Source organism: Xyrauchen texanus, chromosome 38, assembly GCF_025860055.1.
Source record: "Xyrauchen texanus isolate HMW12.3.18 chromosome 38, RBS_HiC_50CHRs, whole genome shotgun sequence".
Taxonomy (NCBI): domain Eukaryota; kingdom Metazoa; phylum Chordata; class Actinopteri; order Cypriniformes; family Catostomidae; genus Xyrauchen; species Xyrauchen texanus.
In genome coordinates this window covers 2,651,977-2,676,392 of record NC_068313.1, presented here as the reverse complement: position 1 = coordinate 2,676,392, position 24,416 = coordinate 2,651,977, and the positions used below count along the sequence as shown (strand labels likewise).

The 24,416-nt window shown below is 37.9% G+C and overlaps 1 protein-coding gene across 1 annotated transcript; it reads right to left on the bottom strand.

Annotated features, from left to right (window-relative positions):
• Window positions 1–5,242: 5,242 nt before the first annotated feature.
• Window positions 5,243–17,722, bottom strand: si:ch1073-83n3.2 (uncharacterized). Its single transcript, XM_052110764.1, has 5 exons — window positions 17,584–17,722; window positions 13,186–13,444; window positions 12,948–12,981; window positions 10,896–11,070; window positions 5,243–7,013 (listed from the first exon to the last, which is right to left on the bottom strand). Exons 1-5 carry the CDS (start codon window positions 17,624–17,626, stop codon window positions 6,658–6,660), a joined length of 867 nt encoding a protein of 288 aa, XP_051966724.1. The 5' UTR covers window positions 17,627–17,722; the 3' UTR covers window positions 5,243–6,657.
• Window positions 17,723–24,416: the final 6,694 nt, after the last annotated feature.

Genomic DNA, 24,416 nt, shown 5'->3' with positions numbered 1-24,416 from the left:
GGTTTTTGGCTCTAGCAGGTGAGGAGACTTTTGTTATGGACAGACAGACAGCAGCAGCAGAAGTTGGAGGAAGTGGCAAGGGGGAAGTTTTGCACAGGCTGGGAGATGCACGGAGAAAGGACAACTGATTTAGACTGCTTAAATGAATGATTTTTCTCATTACTCATTGCTTGTTTAGGTAAATAATACAAAAATAATCAATATTTATGTTGACTGCTTATGATGACATATCATACAGTACATCAGCACAAAGAGTGCTCAGCTGTGTAAGAGCACCCCCTGCATTTCGGATCTGTGGAAAATGTGTTTTATTCAATACTTTTTGCAGGGACATAGAGCAAACAGAGCCTGAATCACAGGCTTTCAAAGACAGGATAAAAAAAAGAAATAAAAAAGGTACAGTATGTTCATTATAAGATTGCAAACATATAGGGCCTCAGTCATGAAACATGAGCAGAACGAACATATGTGTAAATCGTTTGTAAAGACGAAAATTTTCAGATTCATGAAAGTTTCCGTATTTTCAAGATGTCAGTCGGTACGAATACAATTTACTCTTGCTCTCGACCATGCTCTCAAATGCAGACCATTTATCCTTGGGAGCCCCAGACACCTCTGATCTTTGAGGAAAAAGCCAATTGGAATTGGTGAGTGGAATTTGCATGCCACTCCCCCGGACATACAAGTATAAAAGGAGCTGGAATGCAACCACTCATTCAGGCTTTGTGCTGAGGAGCTGAGACAAGGTCCCGGCCATTTCAGCGGGTAGTTCAGTGTTGTGACAGGAGGGACACAACGTCTTGTTCCCTCCATCAGGGGGGGTGGCGTGATTTGGCATCAATGACCCAGTGGGCGATCCTCTGTTTGGAGACAGCGCCTCCTTTCCGCTGTCCACCAAAGCAGACAAAGAGCTGCTCGGAGCTTCTAGTGCTCTCCAAGTAGATGCACAAAGCACGCACCAGACACAGCAATGCCAAGGCTGGGTCTGACTCCTCCTGGGGCAGCGCTTGCAAGTTCACCACCTTGGTTGACCAAGTTGAGCCAAAGGTGGCGTTCCTGGACAACCAGGGTGGACATCGCCTGCCTGCGCAGTTCTGTGAGCGCCACTTGCAGGAGAGTCACTTGCATGTCATGCCCCAAACTCACACCACTGGTTGATCCAAAAATTAACATGTTGGACCACTCAAGCTTCAAGAAATCAATATACGAAGGCAAATAAGTTAAAACAAATAATTATTAGAATCTGAATCAGAATTAGCTTTATTGGCAAATATGCCTACACATTTGTCTTGGTCAAAGAAGCTACCAATGCACAAACAATACAGCAACAATGCAAAGATAATAATAAAAAATAGAATTAAAATAAAAAGTTTATAGAAAATAAAGTATACATATATAGAAATACACAATAAGACAATACACACACACACACACATACAAATATATGCATATGCAAGGGAATGTAATGGCAGAAAAGGAATGGTATGTTGGATAAATATAAATAGACTAAACTGTGTATTGCACATAATTATTACTAAATGGGGCAGTTTTAACTGTTTTTGAGATGGATAGCCTGAGGGAAAAAAACTGTTCCTGTGCCTGACGGTTCTGGTGCTTAGTGCTCTGTAGCACCGTCCAGAAGGCAACAGTTGAAAAAGGTAATGGGCTGGGTGAGTGGGATTCAGAGTGATGTTTCCAGCCCTTTTCCTCACTCTGGAAGTTCTTGAAGGGGGGGCAACCAATAATCCTCTCAACAGTCTGAACTGTCCTTTTAGTCTTCTGATGTCCGATACTGTAGCTGGATTAGCAGCGCCTGTGGCAGGTTGAACTTCCTCAGCCGGCGAAGGAATTACAACCTCTGCTGGGCCTTTTTCACTTCAGGTCCTGTTAGATGGTAGTGCCCAGGAACCTGAATGACTCCACTGCTGCCACAGTGCTGTTTAGAATGGTGAGGGGGTCAGTGTTGGGGTGTTCCTCCTAAAGTCCACACTCGTCTCCACTGTTTTGAGCGTGTTCAGCTCCAGGTTGTTTTGACTGCACCAGTGAGCCAGCCGTTCAACCTCCCTTCTCTATACAGACTCATTGTCATCTTGGATGAGGCCGCTGACAATAGTGTCGTCTGCAAACTTCAGGAGCTTGACAGAGGGGTCCTTGGTGGATGAAGATGGGGGCCAGCTGGTTAGCACAGGATTTTAGACAAATGAGTGAAACACTTTCTGTGCCCTATGCTTTCCTTGTCTTTTGTTTCCGGAAGACACGGCACACCTCCTCCTCACAGATCTTAAGTGCAGGTTGAGTAGCAGAAGAGGTGAGGAGGGGGTTGCAGGGGGTGTTGGTGTTTGTGTGAAGTGACGGTCAGAGCGGGTGTGGGGTGTGAGAATGGGACTTTCAAATCTACAGTAAAACACATAAAATTCTTCAGCCAGTTATTGGTTCTCTACAACGTTGGGGGATGGTGTCTTGAAATTAGTAAATTCTTTCAGGTCACTCCACACTGATGCAGGGTCGTTAGCTGAAAACTTGTTTGTCAGCTTATCGGAGTAGCTTCTTTTAGCCACTCTGATTTCCCTATTCAGTGTGTCCCTGGCCTGATTGTTCAAGATGTTATCCCCACTTCTGTAAGCATCCTCTTTTGCCTGATGAAGCTGCCTGGGTTCTGCTGTTAACCATGCTTTGTCATTGTTGTATGTTATATAAGTCCTAGTAGGAATGCATATATCCTCACAGAAACTGATATATGATGTCACAGTATCTGTGAGTTCATCCAGATTGGTGTCTGCACCCTCAAAAACACCCCAATCAGTGCCGCAAAAGCACGCTTGTAGTTCCAGCTCTGCTTCATTGGTCCACTCTTTACAGTTTTTACGACAGGTTTAGCTGATTTAGTTTCTGCATATAGGTTGTAAGAAGATGAACCAGACAGTGATCAGATTGTCCTAAAGCTGCTCTAGGGACAGTTATTGTTCTCAATATTGCGTTGGGCTGCTAAAACAAACAAATTGCATTTCCGTTCGGTGCCACTAGTGAAACAGAAATTACACTCTGCACTTTTATATTCAAATATATGTTCAACCATTTCTATGAGACAGTTCTTTGGGGACATAAACGTATTGTTGATGGGTATGATTTTTATTTTATTAATATGCTGTTTTGTTTTTTTTGTTTTTTTTAAATATTCGAGATACCTAAACATGCTGGCAAGCTAAGCCATTATGGAAATGCTGGAGAGCCATACCTGTTTAACATGCAGATACGATCTGTTTATAATGCTGTATCCCAAAAGCATTTGCACGAATGACAAGGCAAATAATCCTTGAATCTTTGAACTGATATTCATTTGACCGACATTCAGACGCTCTGTGCCTCTGACACACAGACCATCACTGACCTTTGAGCACAAAAATAACTTGTGACTGTTTGTGTGACTGCAACTAAAGCATGCATGTCTTACATGAACAATTATGAACTAAAATAAACATATGTTATTGTAGTATTATATATTCCAGTAATTGGGGCTAGCCTATATATCTCAAAAAGTATTTGGATATTTTTAGCCTTTAGACATTATTTGATATATATTTCGATATTTATATATTTGTTCTGGGTTAAAAAGTTTAAAAAGGATTTTCTTTCATTGAAATGAATCAGACAATCCAAATCTATCTGCATATTCGCTTCTGGGGCTATGCTACAAAAAAGAAATCTCACATTCACACTTGTTTCACATCGAACGCCAAAGCAGTGCATACTCATAACTGCAGCGTAACAACAGCGGGCTTGGGACAAGCTTACACACTGGCTGCGGTTTAGCTGCTTGACAGAGTTGGAGCTCTATTCAGAAACTAAAATGATTTCTAAGTTATTTCCTTTAATAACTGAACATTATAGAAGGAGTATAATTTACATAAAAAGTCTACAAATGTAACTAGTTACACTGAGGTGCAAATAACACCTGCAAATGTTTAACGTACTCTATATTTCCCCTATATAATTTCAGAAATAAAAAACTATGCTTCATGTTAAGGAAAATGAGCCAAAGGGACATGAAAATAAGTGTACTCATCCCTCAGTTCTGTCTTACTCCTGTTTTCTGCAGCAAATCTGCTTTCTCATCCTCTGCTTGACTCTTTGCTGAGTCATTTAACACGGTGTAAAGTTGATCACACTCGCTCTGAATGACAGGTGGATATGATGACATTCACATTGACATGACACTTTATTTCCATTTAAAAGACCCTCACCTTTGTGCTCACTTGAACAAACTCTCTCACACAAACACAGGAAAGAATGTGTGCAAAAGGGGACATAGGAATGAGGGAGGAAAAGAAGCGAATATAACATTAATAGTTTCCCTTAGAATTTGTTTCCCGAAGCGGTTCCGCTGTGCGTGCATCCACGAGCCTGCAAGGCCGAAGCCATATTGAGTAAAAGCTTAAAATGACCTCAGAATTGTTATAGATGGGTTATTCATGTTCACCTTGTCATGTGTGTGTTTATTATTTACTGGGAGCTTTTAACACTTGAAGCTCTCAGACATATTACTTTCACTATTTTTATTAAACATAAACCCCAATAGAAAATCTAAACCTATCTCACAGAACATACATGTCACCACACTGCTCCAGACTAGCATATGAGAGCGGTGGCACTGGTGCCACCAAGTTCTACAGATGGTGGCACCAGCACCCAACCTGATGTCATGAAATGTCCTACATAATTTACGAGTTGGCTATTTCGTATGTTCACATGACTTATCATGTTGGGTCTCCTGGTTCTCTGTTGTGTATGTGTACGCACTATTGAACGGCTTTTGATTGGCTGCTATACGATGACATCACTGTGAATACGTGAGTGTATACGATGGGGTCTCTTTTGCTTCATACAGGTGTCCCAATTGACTGCACACAGTATAAGTGTGCAAATGACTGGTGCTGGCAAGTGTCTCATTGCATCATGGATATTAATGAGCCGTGTGAAATGTCCCAATTCTGCAGCAACGCAGCACCACTCCTGAATGCATATAGGGGAAACACTGCCACAGTTACTGAAAAGAGCACATAAAGACTGTTCTGAATAAGCAGATTCATCTTTTCACATTACAGTCTTTTTGTACAATGAGGGTAGTGATAAGTGTGTGCAACCATACCAAGACAAGACCTTTGAACCCTTTAGGGTTAGTAAGAAACAAAAATTGGTTAAATAAGACTTTTCAAACACAGTAACATTACTTCTTTATATGGGAACATAATGTATATTACACATATAACATACAAAATCAATAGCCACAACATATGAATTAAAAGGAGTACAGTTGGGTCAATCTCATGACAACAGTCAAGAACACAAGGGCGAGAGGTGACATTTCACCCCAAAATTCAAAGAAAAAAAGTTTTTTCTTAGGACTGTTGGTAACACTTTACAATAAGGTTAATTAGTAAACAATTAGTTAACATTAACAATGAACAATACTTTTTCAGAATTTGCAGTATTGATCTTGGTTAATGTTAATTTCAACATATACTAATACATTTTTAAAATCAAAAGTTGTAAATATGTTAATATTAGTTAATGCACTATGAACTAACATGAACTAAGGATGAACAATTGTATTCTTATCAACTAACATTGACAAACATTAATGAATGCTGTAAAAAATTCTGTATATTGTTCATTGTTTGTTTATGATACTAATGCATTGACTATTGTTAACGACTGGAGCGTTATTGCAAAGTGTTTTCGGACCGTTACGGTTTTTGTTTTTTTGCATTCTGATTATATTTTCATGACAATTAAGCACATTCTCCATTAACGCTATATATCCTGATATTTTACTTCTGTGCTTTTTATAAGTCCCTTTATTGTCAATGGTGATTTGCATTACTTTAATAGAGTATTTTCATTTTTTATTGTATTACAGAAAAAATAATATATTTTTAAATTAACATAATGGCAGTGTAACAAATACTACAGTGATTTTATACACATTCCTTTACAAAAGCTAGATGTGTGTGTGTGTGTGTGTGTGTGTGTGTGTGTGTGTGTGTGTGTGTGTACTTTACTGATTGTTTGACGAAAAATTAATTCAAATTAATTTAAAATAATGCAAATATTTCTTCATTGTACATTGCTTTTGTCCCTTCAGCTGTCACAGAAACGCAAAAAGACATACAAATCAACAAAACTCATGTTTTAGATGTATTTTAAATAAATACAATTGTTCTAGAAATATGTGTTACCCAAGTAATGTACTTAAAAGTAAATAACTTAATGGAAATTCAGTGACTGTAATCTCATTACAAGAATTTAATGTACACTAAAACCACTTATTGGCTAAAAGGTAATCTGATTACAGTAGCAAGTTACTTTGTAATCAGATTACACCCAACAATGTTTGACAAGTGGAATTCAGCCATTTGCATCTTCAAACAGTTCCTCATAATTCCAACTGTTTGCTGCCTTCCACTGAGGAAAGAGCCGTTTTACAAGAAACACAGACAGACAGTGGATCAAGGGTTCTCACATCTTTGGACCTATGAATTTCCATGACTTATCCAGGTGTGCAATTCAAAATTTTCTAATTCCCTAATATTTCCAGGTTTTCCATGACCGTGGGGACCCTGTGGATAAATGAAACCCTAATTTTCGGAATTAACTCCATTAAAAAGCAAAACCTCCACAGTCAAAAGCATCAAAATCAGAGTCCCCCTCGAAGTCGAAGCTGTTAAAATGTGGTGACTCTATGGCCTGGCTGCAGGGGTGGTACGGACTGCCTCCGCCCGCCTCGGAGAAAGCTGTTGAATGGGCCATGTCGGGCGCATGGGCGGCCATGTTTGAGGAGGTAGGTGGACAGGAGCTCAGGTAACCCAGCGCTGAGGACGCAGCCGCCCCGCCCATCACAAGACACACCGCCCTCACTGCCCGCGCATCACTGCTGTTTCCATGGCGCAGACAGTCTGCAGATCGAAGGGGCGGAGCTATAGTGGGGCTGCGGGGAGGGCGTTGGTTTATGCTGCCTAAAGTTCAGAAGAGATATAGCTGTAGATTATGTACATAGTAAACATGTTGACATTGTGTTCAAAAGTTACATCTTAGAGAATGCTCAGTATGGGCTGAGTCAATGTTTATAGAGATAAGAGAGCTATAAAGTGTACTTAGATCTGATTTATTACTATGGTGTCTGCAATGTTGCTCCAAAGCTGCTAGTCAGCCCACCTATCAAACTACTTCAAAACTAAAGAGTAAACAAAAGTAAATGTCCCTGCTTGGAACTGTATATTTATAATATTTACAAATACTACTGGCAAAAACTAACTAAAATGCACCATAATAAAAAACATTTTTTTCGGTAACTCAAACGATGTGCTTCATGTGATAAAATATAAATGAAGTGGTTTTATTCAAGTCAAAAATATAATATAATTAACCTGACCACATTAGTATTTACCAATGAAAGAAATTTTTATCAGGTAGGAGTAGCTCAGCATATTCCGGGATCAATAAAAGTTAAGCTCAACCAACAGCATTTGTGGCATAATGTTGATTACAACAAAACTTTATTTTGACTCGTCCTACTTTTCTTTAAAAAAAAGCAAAAATCTGTGTGCCAGTGAAACACTTACAATGGAAATCAATGGGGGTCAATCCGTAAACATTAAAATACTCACTGTTTCAAAATTATAGACCCAATACATAAATAATATGCATGTAAACATGATTTTTGTGTAATAAAATCACTTACTAACCTCTTTGGTGTAAAGTTATAGCCAATTTTACAACTTTGTTGCCATGACGACGCAACACCGTAAACCCTAAAACCCTAAAATGTTAGAAATGACACCATAAAACCCCAATGATAATACACAGGTTTTCACAGAAAAATGATGTAAGTGTTTTTATATAATTATAAGCTTCACATTTCTGCTTTTAAACCCTCCAAAATTTGGCCACATTGACTTCCATTGTAAGTGTCTCACTGTCACCCAGGTTTTAGATTTTTTTACAGAAAAGTTTAAATGTATTTTAATGTCAGCAACTTTGGACAGGCTTCACTCTTTCTCTGTGCGTGTGTGTAGGCATGAGAGGGAAATATTATTAGGGAGATATTTATTCTTAGTGCAACCTCTAACTGGAACGCGCATTCTTTACCATGTGGTGACGTTTTGCATAACCTTAAAATAAACAATACTCGAATATTTTGTTCCAGTTGACACATTTACAGGAATGTCATTTTAACCGATATATCAATGTATGCGCTCAATTCCGGAACAGTGCACAATCATTATGACCAATGAGGGAACAGTTTGCTCACATGTGACTTTTATTAACAAAGTTTTTGTCCGTTTTGAAATATTCAATTTTAAATGTGAACCAAACAGTGACAAAAATGCAAAATTGTATCAATTTAAGCCTCTATTTCAGAACAAATCAAGCAAGCTACAGGTCTGAAAACACCTTTAAATATAATAATAAAAGCATACTCAAGAACCAATGAAGTTTGTGCGCAATTTCTTCATCTCCACAGCCTTTTCCATATATGGTGTTGTGAGGTTTGTGCAGGCCGCATTGGTAGGCGTGATCGCGGTCTCAGGGTCTGACTTCCGCAGCAAACAAAGGCTTTATAGCTTTTTCATGGGCACCAGTGATGGGCGATGCTTGCATGTTCTTCTGATTTCCACAAGGCGATCATAAACGTAGCATTTTAGTTTCCTTATGTTGTCGCGTTGCTGAAAACGCAGTAACAAGACTAGATTACATAAAAAACACCGTCTTTTGGACCCGGAGTAGACGCTGCGTCCGTGCGCACTGACATTTTCCTTTTTTTTTTAAAGTAATTTAATTGAACCAAAAGCAGTCATTCATGACCAGAACAAGTGTAATTATCCTTTGTTAAAATGTGCATATCTACAATTCTACTAAGAGACTTCAGCACTGCAGAGTAGTTAAGCATCGTATGCATTTATCCACAAATTACAATAAAGCTTATTTATCATATTCTAAACTGCTGAGCATGATTGTTTATCAAGCTATTCAATAAAGAGACAAAAATACTAGCCTAAAATGTAATATGTGGTCATCACTCACTTTTATTCATAATTCATCCGGCCCCTTCTCTTGTTTTAAATGATTGATGAACTGAACGAACTACATGCAGCTCCTCCTCTCATTCAGCTGGTCAGCAGATCGTTCATGAATGAGATTCACTCTTTCACAAATGAGTTTCCCAGTACATTCAGTTTGTACATGAATGGGACATCTCATCTCGTTCAGACTCAAATGACTGACTCCACTGGTTCAGTGATTGGCTCATGCTATAGTCAGTCTTTACATGCATGGCAACCCACCAAAGCAGTTTCGTGCTTCAAACTAGAACTGATTGGCTTCGAAAGGGAAATATGAGTCAGTGTATAGAGTGAATGAGAACAATTCGTTCCCTTAAAAAATTAAGGCTGATTCACGGCTGATTCACGAATGAACGAAACATCACCATGATAGTAATGTAACAAGGCCTGTTGTGTACCACTGAAGAAAGATAAACATATGGCTTTTAAACACACGTTTGTGATACTTTTCCTAATATTTACCCCTAACCCAAACCCTGTACCTAAACCTAACAATAAAGTCGAACCCCTTACCGTGACTGTAATTGGAAAATATGTTTTATTTACCATGGAAGAAAGGACATATCAGGGTTTAGAATGAGATGAAGGAAACGTATGCGATTGGCTGATCTAAAATGAATTTGTTGTCGTGTACGAATTCGCCTTGTCGGATGAATTAGTACGAATTGTCATGAGACAGTTTGCCACATCCTTGTATACAGAAAATATACAGAAAATAACAGAGCAATCTAGGCATTCATTTAAGGGTGTGTTCACACTCGGCAGGTTTGGTGCATTTCAGCAGTGAGAACGCTGTCACCGAACCTTGGTGCGCACTAAACAAGCGAACCGAGACCGCCTGAATAGTGGGTCTCGGTCCGCTTCCAAACGAACTCTGGACAGTTCAACTGATATATGAACGCAACATGGGCCAAAGAGGTCTATACGGACCAACAACAGGAAGTCATTTGCCTAATACTGACCTCAAGCATACCTGGTTCTTCTCATCATAGGAGCTATGTTGCCCATTACAGTTCGGGACAGGCATCGGAACCACCCGTCAGCCTTCCTTGAAGCATATCTTCGTTTGTGTGTACAACGGAGGAATTCCTGGCATTGTTTTGACTCCTTTACACATTTTATTAACTCTTCGTTAGTTCTCAGCTGGTAAAAATACATACCACCATATATACGTACATATACATCCAACGAGCGCATTTCACCAGCATTGTTTTGGATGTTCGGTAAGTTCTGTCAAAAACGATACATCATAAAAGCTGTCCAATCAGGTCATGAATTTTCCCTGATGCCTTTGGTTTTGTATCGTTAGGTTCGGTGTTAAAAATGCCAGTGTGAGTGCCAAATGAACCAGGAGAACCAAGAGAACCGAACTACAAGTGTGAACACACCCTAAGAGTGTTAAACTTCATTACTCAGTAAAAGTTTTCACTGTATTTTTTTATTATCAGAAACAGTGACATGAAGCTAAAGAAAACACAATTCATATTTATTTAAAGCAGATGAGAATTTGAATATCCTCTAAACACTAAATGATATTTTTAATGAGATGTTATACTAATGATAATGAAATGTGATGTTTCATGGAGTCTTACAAATCCTGTGGTGGTACCATGGTGCAGCGATGAGATAACATGTACTATGGTACTGCATGATTATTATATTCATATACCATGGTATTGGTACTCCAAGAATGGTATGAATGGTCCAAACAAACATGGTATTACCACAGTACATATTTGTAAGTGCAGGAGCAAGAGTGAGTAAAATGAGGCACACCTCTGTGTCTGAAGGAATTTTCTCTGGATCGGACGTCTGGGGAGTTGATGGCCTTTTCGCTGAGGTGGGGGGAGGAGGGGTCTTTATCACTGGACACATCTGGAAGCGGCTCTCTGTCTGTGATGCAGGGGGTGATGCTCTGCTGCCTCTTCAGGGCGAGCGGTGACGTCACACCCTGAATAAACAGAGGATGCAGAGGAAATATGGGCGGTCACGCAAACGTCTTTCTAATCCAGAGATTAAAGATGCCAAAGTACTCTGTTAGACTGTCATGGGAGATTAAAACACTTTTCATTGATATAGGGTCTGGCAAAGGCACTGCCACGTGACATATTACATAACGTTCATCGTGAATAATCCAGCTCTTCTCGCCTGTAGAAAAGCCTTTGAACTGCATTTATGGAGACATATGGATCGTCATGTAAAAATACAATTTTACGTTTCAATTTCAGAGAGCCCGGTCAGTTATTAAAGAAGCATAAAGTATGCAGTGTCACAGTGTCAAATAAATAAATACATGGAAATAGAATGATGTATAGTGTGAGCAGTTAGGATTAGAATTAACAGATTATTATGAAATATTACACTTGCATACCCAAACAAAAGTGCAAATACCAGGTCCTGCAGTGTGACATGCTCTATTCTGATATATTTTTCAATTATTTAAAATGATTATACATGCTGTTTTTATGAGCTCACATTAATTCTAAGCATTAATTTAGTATTAATTAATATGGAAATATCATATTAATTAATAGTTACACTACAGGATTTCAGAAATGGTGAAAATAAAAAGTGTAACAGTAACAGCATTCAAAAAATGTATAATTATGTCAAATTTTATGTTGAATTACGAAAAAGCTCATGGACATTCATCAACTAATTGCTACCAGGAAACTCAAGATGGACAAATGCAATTATACCAAATAATCCAAAATAATCAAATCATAATAATAATAAATTACATTATTAACGACCTGAACTAGAGAATTTCTTCATATTGGGTACAAGAAATAGTACAGACAGTAGCAGATCCTGGCATAGGCGATATAGGCAGCCACCTAGGGCAGCAACGCTCTCTGGGGCGGCACCACAGAGTACCTGATCGGCGATGGGGAAAAGGTGCCCCGAACTGTTCTGACTCGCGATGAGAGAAAGGTGCCCCAAATCGAGCCACCCCCACAGAGATCTCGCAAGTTTGTGATGGGGGGTGTGCCCCGAGTTGTTCCTGCCAGGCTACTCAGCCTTATGATTAAGGCTTATTCTTACATTCTGAACAAACATAAGATAATCATGATCAACAGTATAGTTACTACATTTCTATATTCATTGTCTAGTTATTTTTATTTAAAGGGATAGTTCACCCTAAAATGAAAATTTGCTCATGCCATTCCAGAAACATGGCTTTCTTTCTTTTGCAGTATACAAATGAATATTTTTAAAAGAACAACTCAGCTCTGTTGGTCCATAAATGCAAGTGAATGTTGGCCAGAATTTTGAAGCTCCAAAAAGCACATAAAGGCAGCATAAAAGTAATCTATAAGACTCCATTGGTTAAATATATGTCTTCAGAACTGATATGATAGATGTGGGTGAGAAACAGTCAATATTTAAGTTCCTTTTTTACTATAAATCTCCACTAACACTTTCAGTCGTGAAAGTGAAACTAAACTTGCATCAAATGTGACTTTCAGTTGTGAAAGTGGAGATTTAGAGTATAAAAATACCTAAATATTGATCTGTTTCTCATGTTGTTGTTGTTGTTGTTGTTGTTGTTGATATTAAGGGGGGCATCACGTTGGATCTTGTCTAGGGCACCAAGTAAGCCAGAACCGCCACTGAGTACAGAATCTTAACAAGTTTTATTAATTTAATGTAGTTTCTTTGCTTAAAACAAATCCTTAAACTCTGTTAATTTACAGATTTAAATGAAATAAATAAATAAATCCCAAATGTCCAATGTGGTCTAAGACTTCTGGACCCAACTGTATATGTCGTAGTAATGAGATGTGATGATAATGGAAAGTAATAATGTTTTAAAGATTAACGTACCTCCTTCACCTTCCTGAGTAACTTCAGCCAATGACTGTTGGGAATGAAATAAAAGTGACACTTCTAGTCAACAAATCTGCTGAAATATCTCTTTCTTTTAAAGAAAATGAATGCAATACCCATCAGCATAGGTACTTTGCTTGTTTTGTACAATTTAAGAGCACACAAGTCTTTCCCAAACAATAAATATGTAAATGAGGAGGATAATTATTCAGCAAACTCAAGCATGTGAGCTCACCTGCACTCATCGGGGCTGTCGGACAGCAGCAGGAGGAATTTGTCTTGGGGCAAGATGAGGGCAAAGCAGCTCCCTCTGCGCCCTCCAGGGGGTAATCGAGGCAAGTCCAGGATTTCTTTACCCTCCACAATGGACACACAGTTACTCTGCAGTGCCACCACCTGTTCAGGTGGTGAGTCTGCATCTTTGCACACCATCAAATTTCCTTCCACCGTCAATACCAGATACTTCTCCTTCCACTGCTTGAACATGAAGCCCCCTTTAAAACAAAATCAAACTTCAGAGGGTGTGTTTGTGGCCCATTCTCAGGAAACTTGGGTCTGGAAATATCATGATATATATACTTTTGTGTATATCTCATATTAGTTGTTTCAAAAATTAAAACGAGATATAACATAGAACAAAGGCAACCTGAGTAAACACAAATGACAGTTTTCAAAGTATAAATATTTTTTTTATTGAATTTAAAAAAAAGTTATCCAACACCTACATCACCCATGTGAAAACTAACTGCCCCCTTAAACGTAATAGCTGGTTGTGCCACCTTTAGCAGCAACAACTGCAACCAAACACTTCTGATAACTGGAGATCAGCCTGTGGTTGAATTTTGGCTCACTCTTCTTTGTAGAACTGCTTTAGTTAAGCCACATTGGAGGGTTTTCGAGCATGAACTGCCTGTTTATGGTCCTGCCACAACATCTCAATCAGGACTTTGACTAGACCACTCCAAAACTTTCATTTTGCTTCTTTGGAGCCAGAGGTGGACTTACTCCTATGATTTAGATCATTGTCTTGCTGCATAATCCAGTTGCTCTTGATCTTCAACTCACGGACTGATGACCGGACGTTCTCCTTTAGGATTTTCTGTTGAGATCAGAATTCATGTTTCCTTCAATTATTGCAAGTCGCCCTGAAGCAGCAAAGCATCCCGACACAACACACTACCACCACCATGCTTGACAGTAGATATGATGTTCATTTTGTGAAATTCTGTGTTTGAATTACTCCAGATGTAATGGGACCCCTGTCTTCCAAACAGTTCCACTTTTGACTCATCAGTCCACAGAACATCCTCCCAAAAGATTTGAGGATCATCAAGATGTGTTTTGGTAAAATTCAGACGAGCCTTAAGAAAGTTCTTAGTATAAATTATAAGAAGTTCGTAAGAATGTTTCTAAGTGCAATTCTTGAAATCTTTTAAAGAAGTTCTCAAATATTTTTTAACCCTTGTACAACCTTCAGGAAATGTTTGTCTTTTTCTTTTTTTTTCTTTTTTTTTTTTATTATTTTGGCTGTGTTAATGCCAATGGCATGAATCTGGTCAAAAGGTGTGTATTTTTGGGGGAATTTTGATATTTCAACCTCAGTTCCTATAATACATCTATAACACACTGTGTACACAAAACAGATACACTCAGGACCTTCAGGACAAAAATGTCCCCATTGATAACCCAATATTTGACCACAGTGGCATTAAAGCATAAAATCATGAATTCTATGATATTATGCTTTTATTATGTTTTGTAAAAACCACTTGACTTGACTCATGCAGGAGCTCTGGCTTCAAAATTTAAATGTTTTATTTTTTTCCACCAGATGGCGCCATTTTTTTTTTCATGTTTAGCCTATGGAGCAAATACATCCTTTTCCCCTATTCTCTGTTTACTGTATTATAGAGACCTGCAGGACAACTGAATAAATGATACAGATAACATTGTGTGGGTGTATTGGTATGGATTTCAGAGTGTGTTTTGTATGTGTGTATTGATAAATGTGTGTGTGTGTGTGTGTGTGTGTGTGTGTGTGTGTGTGTACGTGTGTGTATGTGTGAGCGTGTATTTATCACTTTGTGGGGACCAAATGTCCCCATAAGGATAGTAAAACCCGAAAATTTTGACCTTGTGGGGACATTTTGTTGGTCCCCATGAGGAAAACAGCTTATAAATCATACTAAATTATGTTTTTTGAAAATGTAAAAATGCAGAAAGTTTTCTGTGAGGGTTAGGTTTAGGGGTAGGGTTAGGTTTAGGGGATAGAATATAAAGTTTGTACAGTATAAAAACCATTATGTCTATGGAAAGTCCCCATAAAACATGGAAACACAACGTGTGTGTGTGTGTGTGTGTGTGTGTGTGTGTGTGTGTGTGTGTGTGTCTGTGTGTGTGTGTGGCATTATATAAAAAAAAAACTGGCATTTAAAGTGTTTAAATCCTGAAAATAAATGAATATTTGGTAGTTATGATCAGAACTGATGTTGGTTAAAAAAATTTACTCATTGAAAGTGGAAAATAATATTAATATATAATATTATGTTATGCTGGATGTTCTTGTTGAGGAAATTACTGCAAGGATAACGTTCTCATTGGGAAGCTTGATAATTATATCACATCAGAAAGTATGAGGCGGTATACAAATTGGCAGAAATTCTGATGAAAAACAATCATTATGTATATACATTTTTAATGATTAATAAACATATATTTCTGTTTTTATGACATATTTTGTATTATTACATTTATTATGATTTATTTATTATTTTTACATATATTTTCATGAACTTTTTTTATTTATTTTGAATTAAACTCTAAACAGAGTGTCAAGTTTTTTCTTTCTGTTAATTATATCCATATTTATTCAAAGAAGTTAAGTTTTAGCTGCCAGTGTTTGATTTGACTGATAATACATTGACCGGTGTCAGTAGAACACAGATAATACTGGTTTCCAATACTGTTAGAACTAAATGTCGTAATGATTTTTGTCATCACTGCCATCATCATTTGACCTAAATACAGGACACCGGTAGATAGACAGAGACTGAAGCGGTCGGCTGGAGCTGACACACTTTATAATGTGAATGCCTGAAAACAGTAGATGAAGAGCCCATGCAAATAGCTCACTGCCAGATTAGAGATTATTTAAACCTCATGTGGATTAACTTTTAAGAATACTGCAGGGCTTCATCAGGTGTGGGGTCACAACAATAAAAATACAACAATCCAGTGAAATAATCTAGAACATGTCAACAGATTTGTGACACACTGCGACTTTTCATGTTGTGACTCTGGCTTCATCTGTGTGCTTTTAAAATGAACTTTTTTGGTGTTCAAATACTCTCTTGGGACTATGTTTTTTCGATCAGTGTCAGATGGGGTGTATCTGAAAACAACGTGCATTCTTGCCCTTCTGTTCGGCGGCACTAGTGGCGCAGAAATGACACACTTCATCTTTAATAGATATTTTGTGCTGCAATGGCTTATAATTCTGAATAGATAAAAATAGAATTAAATAAATGTGCATGGTAAAAAATGCTTTTGAATTTGAATGGTAAATGGTCTGCACTTATTTAGGGCCTTTTTAACCTTAAAAGGTATTCAAAGCACTTTACACTGTGTCCCATTCACCCATATCAATGACGGCAGAGCTGCATGCAAGGTGCTAGCCTGCCATTGGGAGCAACTTGGGGTTCAGTGTCTTGCCCAAGGACACTTCGGCATGTGGAGTCATGTGGGCCGGGAATCGAACCACCAACCCTGCGATTAGTGGCCGACCCGCTCTACCACCTGAGCCTCAGCCGCCCCAAAACAAAGAAAAGTGAATTTAAGAATGTCTTAGTACGTCCCTTTCAATGGAAGCAAGGAAAGAAGAGTTAATATGCTCAGTCACACAATAACTTGCAGAATCTGAAATATTTATTATTAATTTTATGCCAAAACTTTTCTTTGTTTTCCATGTTTCAAAATCATAAACATTTTTTAATTTCCAGGTTTAGTTTCTGGTTTGTGCAGACAATGTCTGAAATGATATCTAATTGGTCATCATAAGCTGTGTTTTAGAAAAGTGAAAAGTGTCACAGCTCTTGATTCGATGTTATATTCAGTCATATATTTAGTCCTGAATGTGGACAATATTTGACATACTCAAATAGAATGCCACGTTCTTTAAATCTTCAATCGGTGAGCTGTGTTTTTCTACAAGACCTCGTCTTCATCTTGCCAATACAGGCCATGCATCAAAAGTAGCTCATAATCTATTCATATTACTCTATAATGACAGATTTACCACATTCAATACAAGTTCAATGACAATATAATAGATGTACAGTATTGGAAAACGTCAGTGCGACATAAAATCAACAAATTACTACAGACGGCATTATTTTACACTACGACAAAGCAACAAAAGTTTTAGGCGAATAGTATATACAATACATACTGCACTATTCTTAAATGAACTAATTGACATTTATAATTCAGAGGGTTATGCATAAACAAATGTTACTAAGCCTCAAAATCTACATAATTGAAATAATAATAAGAAGAAAATAAGAAAAACTGTTAGCCATCACAACTGGAGTGCAGGAAGTAGAAAGAAGAGACAATGAGAAAGTGTTCACTTTACCATATTTCCTGAGGAATCCTCTGTGTACAACTGCTGTGCTCATTCCTGTGCTCAGCCAAGCAGCAGAGATACAAAGCGCTCAAGCCGTGGCTTTACTCTCAATCTGAGCAAGAGAGACACATAATCCTGACTCATTTAGGACATTCTAGCAGGCACTGCCCAATCTCAGCTGCTGAGCAGAGCATTATGGGATTGTAGCGACTGCACCAGTACTTATAAACATCACATGCTCCCATGAGGTGCCAATCATGATCCAAACCAAGAGAAAATTCCACTGAGCTGGAGGCCGACACATCAGATGTTATCACTGTTAAAAATGTTCATGATATTACAGTAATTTACTGGCAGCGGTTTCACCAGTAGCGGACAATTTTTCCACAGTACTGCTACAGCAATGCACGAATACTGTACTATATCATAATTAAAATAGGTCACTACTGCATTTTAGCAGTTTGCAATGAGTTACTGTAAATTTAGTTCACAGCAATTTACTGTTTATATGCTGCACTATTACTGTGAAAAGTGAACTGTATAAGTACAGTAATTTACTGGCAGCAGTATCACCAGTAGAGTCCAGTTTTTATGCAGTACTCATACTGCATGTCTGAATTACAGTACAGTACTGTAATGTAAGTAGACAGTTTATTACTGCATTCATTTCAAAAGTACAGGAGATTACCATACTCATTTCCCGGTTCATTGCTGTGTTTCAACAATACAGCTCAAAACTGTCAATGTTTTTCTCATTATATTGTTCCAGTACATTACCGTTAATTTGTATATCACATTACAGACAATTATTGCACATATACGAAAAAGATTATAATTTAGAAGACACACATCAAAGATCACAGGAACTCAGAGGCAAATGTATTACATAAAGTCTTTCATTTCAAACAATACTTTTACAATTCAAAAATACAATTCAACGATATTTGAGAACTGAAATATCAGAGTGTGTTTGTCCACTGTCCACTGGCGCTTAAGATTTTTAAACATCTTCATGAAATTAAAAACAAGCTATGGAAAACTTTGATTCCTTCCAAACCATCTTAAGTCAATTCTTCTGGAACTTCTAGATGTTCAAGGAAAAGGAGAAAATTTAAACAAACAATAACAATTTGTAGACAACTCATGCATAAATGGTTAAAACACAGCGAACACACATTACAAAAAGTCACACTTAAAGTCCATAAGCTTCCTCATGAGTGTACATACATGTGGGTCCAGGGATGTCTGCTTCATTTGAACTGTTTTGCCAGTCCGTTTCCTGGTAACCTTCCCTGATGGGCTTTAGAGCCATGTTCCGGGTTAATACCAATGAAGCATCTGTACTTGGAAATATATAAAGAACAGAATAATGCAGGAGATAATGTAATGGCTCATTATACTGGCTGAGAGGCCTTCATCAAGCAAACATTCCCCAAATGCATCTCCTAAAATGTTTTATATGCTTGTCTATGAAGGAGGAGTCTCTATATGTGTGATCTAACTATGAATTAACACAAGTTTAGATGTAAAATCTTTAATACTTAAGTGGTTAAAATATTTAAAAGTCATGTAGACCTTAATAGATAGTAGCATAAAGTTTAGAAATTCAAAAAAGTTTTAGCATTTAATCAATTCTATCTTAGCTGTGGCAAATATGAGCTTTGATTTGTTATTCAAGTAAAGACGAAAACTCAATAACAGCATACCATCTGGAAAAATGGAAAGATCCACATACCAGTGACAGTTCAATGTATGTGCTTATATTTAAAATGCCAGTGTGATACCTTTGGATAAACTCCAGTGTGCAGCAGGCACCATCCTGGTACGTTGAAGTTGTAGAAGCTTGAGGGAGCATTTTGTTTTGTTGAGTGTGCACCTTGAGAGCTATGTATGAGGACGGGGCAGTGGCCTGTCGTGCCGCCCGAAGGAACGGTGGCATCACTAGGTGGCTGTCTATATATCTGTGCCAGGATCTGCCACAGCTACAGGGGAAAGATGAACATTTACTCCCATACCTAGAACAGTCAATGGAGGAGTGTCAGGCAAATCCAGGGAATGTCGATCACAGCAGCAGAGGCAGAAAACTGAGAAAATTTAATTTGGCAACATTTATAAAGAAAAACAAATGCAGTACAATAGGAACAACTATTAGGGTTACAAAAAGAAACATTATCAGTGAAAGACCACATACATACATCTTCTTGGAGGATAAGAGCATCAGGCTGATCTTTAAAAGGAGACAGAAGTACCATAACAACATGGGGAGCTGCCACACTGTTTTTACTTGTAGTAAGGAGAGTCTTTACTTTGGCATTAGTTGGATTTTGTTTGAAGAATTCCACAATACTTCTACCATATTCCTCAAGAGATGCTTCAAGTCTGTGCATAATGTTTGTGTCTGTTAAGGTCTCAAAATATTTGCTCATACCACTGAGACCACTGAGACTTCAGGTACTCAGCGGAGTGTTCTGGTGTTGCATTTATCATTTTGCATGGTGGGTGGTACGTTGCTGCCATGAGTTGTTGAACTTCTTGAAAAGCCCATGTGTGAGAAAAACGTGGCTGCATTTTCTCATCCAATGTGGTTTCAGTTTCTTCAGGTGGAAGGTCATGCTGCCAGAGTTTACAGCCATAGCTGTCAGCAGGACCTTTGTTGAGTTGCACTTCTACAACCTCGAACAGACCTCCGCCTCGCTAAAGTGTTGTTTCTGTTGAGATATTCAAAACAAACTTTAATTTGCTCCAAGAGAGATTAAAATACTTCACCAACAACATGCCCACAAAACACGTCAGAAAAGGACTGTGGAAACAGCCTTCCATGCAATTATATGACACTGCGGCTTGGTTGGGTTGGCTTCATATTTCCTCATGTCATCAACCAAGACCCAAACCATTTCCCCTCGATCAGATGATGAAGGCCTCTTCCTACTGGCAATGGAAGCACAGACTCCAGGTGGCATTTGTTCCCAGGGGACCAGGAAAGTTTCTGAACACTTCTGTTGTACTGATGGCAGTGGTGAAGATGAGGAAGACAACAAAGGATTACTGGCCCCTGAAGTGATTGGCAAGAGGGAGGGGTAGCTGCACAATGGAAAAGGGCTTCTGGACCTTGATGTGCTTGGAAGGGGTGAGCTGTGTACTGGGTAGTGGGGATGAGTTGTAGGGCAGTTTTTGAGTTCTGATGGAAAAAGATTACGATTGTGTCTTAAATTACACTGTTTATTCAGTGTTACTTCATTAAAGTAATAGTTCATCCCAAAATTATTCTATAATCATTTACACAACCACATGTTGTTCCAAACACGTCTAATATTCTGTCTTCCGTGAAACACAAATGGAGACATTGTGAAGAATGTAATTGCATGGAGAAATTACCAGTACAAATAATGGGGACTGGACATTTCATGCTTCAGAAATAATGCAAAACACCATAAAGTATTTTTTTAAATAATCCATTTGATTGGTGTTCTATGTATGTCTTCTAAAATGAAATAATAATTCCTTTGAGTCAGATCTTTTCAATGAATCAGTTGAACCAGTTCACAAAACAAGTCTGAATGATTCGTTCATGAATCAGACTGATTCGTTTCTCCAGTTTATCTCACTGACTCGATCCTTTTTTAAGTGAACACATTTTTTAAACTGGTTTTGTAAATGGGTCAACTTGAATCATTGAAAAGATTGACTCAAATTAATGATTCATTCACAAATAGGACATCAATACGTAAAGGATGTAAAGATTTTTACTTTGTCTGTTAACTTTGGTCTGTTCTTCACACAAACATTTTTTACGATGCTTTTAAGTCCTTTTAGATGCTTCAAAGCTCCAGGCCACATTCTTTGAAATAGCTTTAAAGTGTCAGATAGCTATATAGAATATCTGAACACAAAATACATTTGTCAGAGAGTTCAGCCGAATACTGTAACAGGCTACCTTTTAATTTCCAATACTCTACAAGTTTTCTGCACTGGATAGGTCTTATGAACTCAGCAAGGTCCTCTTTTCTAACATAATGCAAATCTGCTTTGCTCTCCACTTCTTGGTTTATTATCTTTTCTACCAAGAGAAGAACAGTGTCCTATGAAATATTTGGTAGAATGGAGATGATGGCTTCCTTACTCTACTGTGCACTCATCTTCAACAAGGAAAAGAGTGATGAAGGACAACTAAAGACAGATCAAAGACTGTGTAATGTACACTGGTAAAGGGTAGCAGTCAAGTCAAGTCAATTCAAGTCAAGTCAAGTCAATTTTATTTGTATAGCGCCTTTCACAACACACATCGTTTCAAAGCAGCTTTACAGAATATCAGTATTAACAGATGATAAAACTGTAATGTCTATAAAGTCTATGAATCATCATTGTGTAATTTAGATAAAATAAGATATTAATAGTGTTTAAAAATAATTAAATGATAATTGTATTAATAACCCCAGTGAGCAAGCTGAAAGCGACTGTGGCAAGGAACACAAAACTCCATAAGATGTAGATTAATGGAGAAAAATAACCTTGTGAGAAACCAGACTCACTGTGGGGGCCAGTTCCCCTCTGGCTAACATCATGAGTATAATGTAAATATTAATTATGTATAGGTAAAATCATGGTTTAAAATTATTAAACTAAGTGTTAAGGGTCAGTGATTAAACATTGATTGTGTTTGAACTGTAAGATTAATGACCAATGTCTTTGAAGTCCATCTAGATTAATTGCAGAAATTCACATAGATGCAATTGTCCTTGTTAATTGGCTGATGAAGGCTTTTGTTGGCAATAGTTAGTCTAAGCATTCCATTTCAAGATCGTAGTCCATCAATAGACCGAGGTGAAGCAGGTTGGAGTTGGCATTATTTCATCCTCTGAAGTCCATCATAATAGACTGAAGTGATGTTTGGCTGACACCGGCTGCATTTAGTCATCATCATTCTGCGACATGTTGCAGTGGAGTCCAACATGAAGCAGGAATGGGGCTGGATCCAGCCGGTTCTGGTGACCTCAGGATAGGAGTCCCGAGGTTGAGACAGGGAAACAAATAAAAAGATGTAAGCATAGATGCCATTCAATTTATTGCAGAGTTAGAGATCCTGCTCAATGTTTCTGGTTTCTGGTTCCGGCAGACCCAACTAAAGCAGCCTAATTGTGGGTTGGAGGATAAATTAGGTGTATGCCTGGCTAAATAGATGAGTCTTTAGTCTAGACTTAAACTGAGGGAGTGTGTCTGCATCTCGAACAGTGTTTGGGAGACTATTCCATAGTTTAGGTGCCAAATATGGAAAGGATCTTCCTCCTTTAGTGGATTTTGATATTCTAGGAACTATTAACAGGCCAGAATTTTGGGATCTTATTGAACGTGTTGGAATATAGCGTGGTAGAAGGTCACTTAAGTACTGCGGAGCTAGACCGTTCAAAGCTTTGTACGTAGTTAACAGAATTTTAAAATTAATACGGAATTTAACAGGTAGCCAATGTAACGATGATAAAATGGCGCTAATATGATCATATTTCTTGGTTCTCGTCAGCACTCTGGCTGCTGCATTTTGAACCAATTGAAGTTTATTTATTGATCTTGCTGGACATCCTCCCAGTAATGCATTACAATAATCAAGTCTTGAGGTCATGAACGCATGAATTAGTTTTTCGGCATCAGCAACCGAGAGCATGTGCCTTAATTTAGCAATATTTCTTAGGTGGAAGAATGCTGTTCTACAAACATTTGTAATTTGATTTTCAAAGGACAGATTGGTATCAAATAAAACACCCAAGTTCTTTGCTGTTGGAGATGATGTAACAGTACATCCATCTAGAGTCAAATTATATTTTAACGGCTTATTTTTAGAGTTTTTTGGTCCAATAATTAGAACCTCTGTTTTGTCAGAATTGAGCAGAAGGAAATTTCTGGCCATCCAATTTTTTATTTCATTGATACACTCTGCTAATTTTGAGAATTGTGAAATCTCATCAGGTTTTGAAGAAATATAAAGTTGTGTATTGTCAGCATAGCAGTGGAAACTTATCCCACGATTCATGATAATATCTCCCAGGGGAAGCATATACATGGAGAAAAGCAGAGGCCCTAAAACTGATCCCTGTGGCACTCCATATTTTACTTTTGTTTGGTTTGACAATTCCTCATTTACATAGACAAAGTGGTAGCGGTCTGCTAAATATGACCTAAACCATGCTAATGCAACTCCACAAATTCCAACATAATTCTCCAGCCTATTCAAGAGAATGTCGTGATCTATCATGTCGAATGCAGCACTAAGATCTAAAAGCACTAGAAGAGAAATGCAACCGCGATCAGATGATAAGAGCAAGTCATTTGTAACTCTGATAAGTGCAGTCTCTGTACTGTGATGAGGCCTAAATCCTGATTGAAATTCTTCATATATACTATTTCTCTGTAGAAATGAACATATTTGGGAGGATACTACCTTTTCTAGTATTTTTGACATAAACGGGAGATTTGAAATCGGTCTATAATTAGCAAGTTCTCCAGGATCAAGTTGTGGCTTCTTAATAAGCGGTTTGATAATTGCCATTTTAAAGTTTCTTGGGACATGTCCTAAGCATAGCGAGGAGTTTATGATATTAAGAAGAGGTTCTGATATTACAGGAGATACCTCTTTTAAGAGCTTAGTTGGTATAGGATCTAACAAACAAGTTGTGGCTTTTGATGTTTCGATAAGTTTTGTTAGCTCTTCATGACCTATGATAGCGAAGGATTGAGGTTGCACATGAGGAAAATTATTAGACACTGTTTTCTGAGGTGCTATGACAGATGATTGCATAATTCCAATTTTATTTCTGATTATTTCAATTTTATCTGTAAAGAAATTCATGAAG

Bases quoted from the DNA above. Each gene is read 5' to 3' on its own strand.
- si:ch1073-83n3.2 (XM_052110764.1), bottom strand. From the start codon at position 17,626: ATGAGCACAGCAGTTGTACACAGAGGATTCCTCAGGAAATATG. The intron at 13,445-17,583 runs GTAAAGTGAACA...TTTGTTTTAAAG, and splicing joins AGGATTCCTCAGGAAATATG to GGGGCTTCATGTTCAAGCAG. The intron at 12,982-13,185 runs GTGAGCTCACAT...CATTCCCAACAG, and splicing joins GACAGCCCCGATGAGTGCAG to TCATTGGCTGAAGTTACTCA.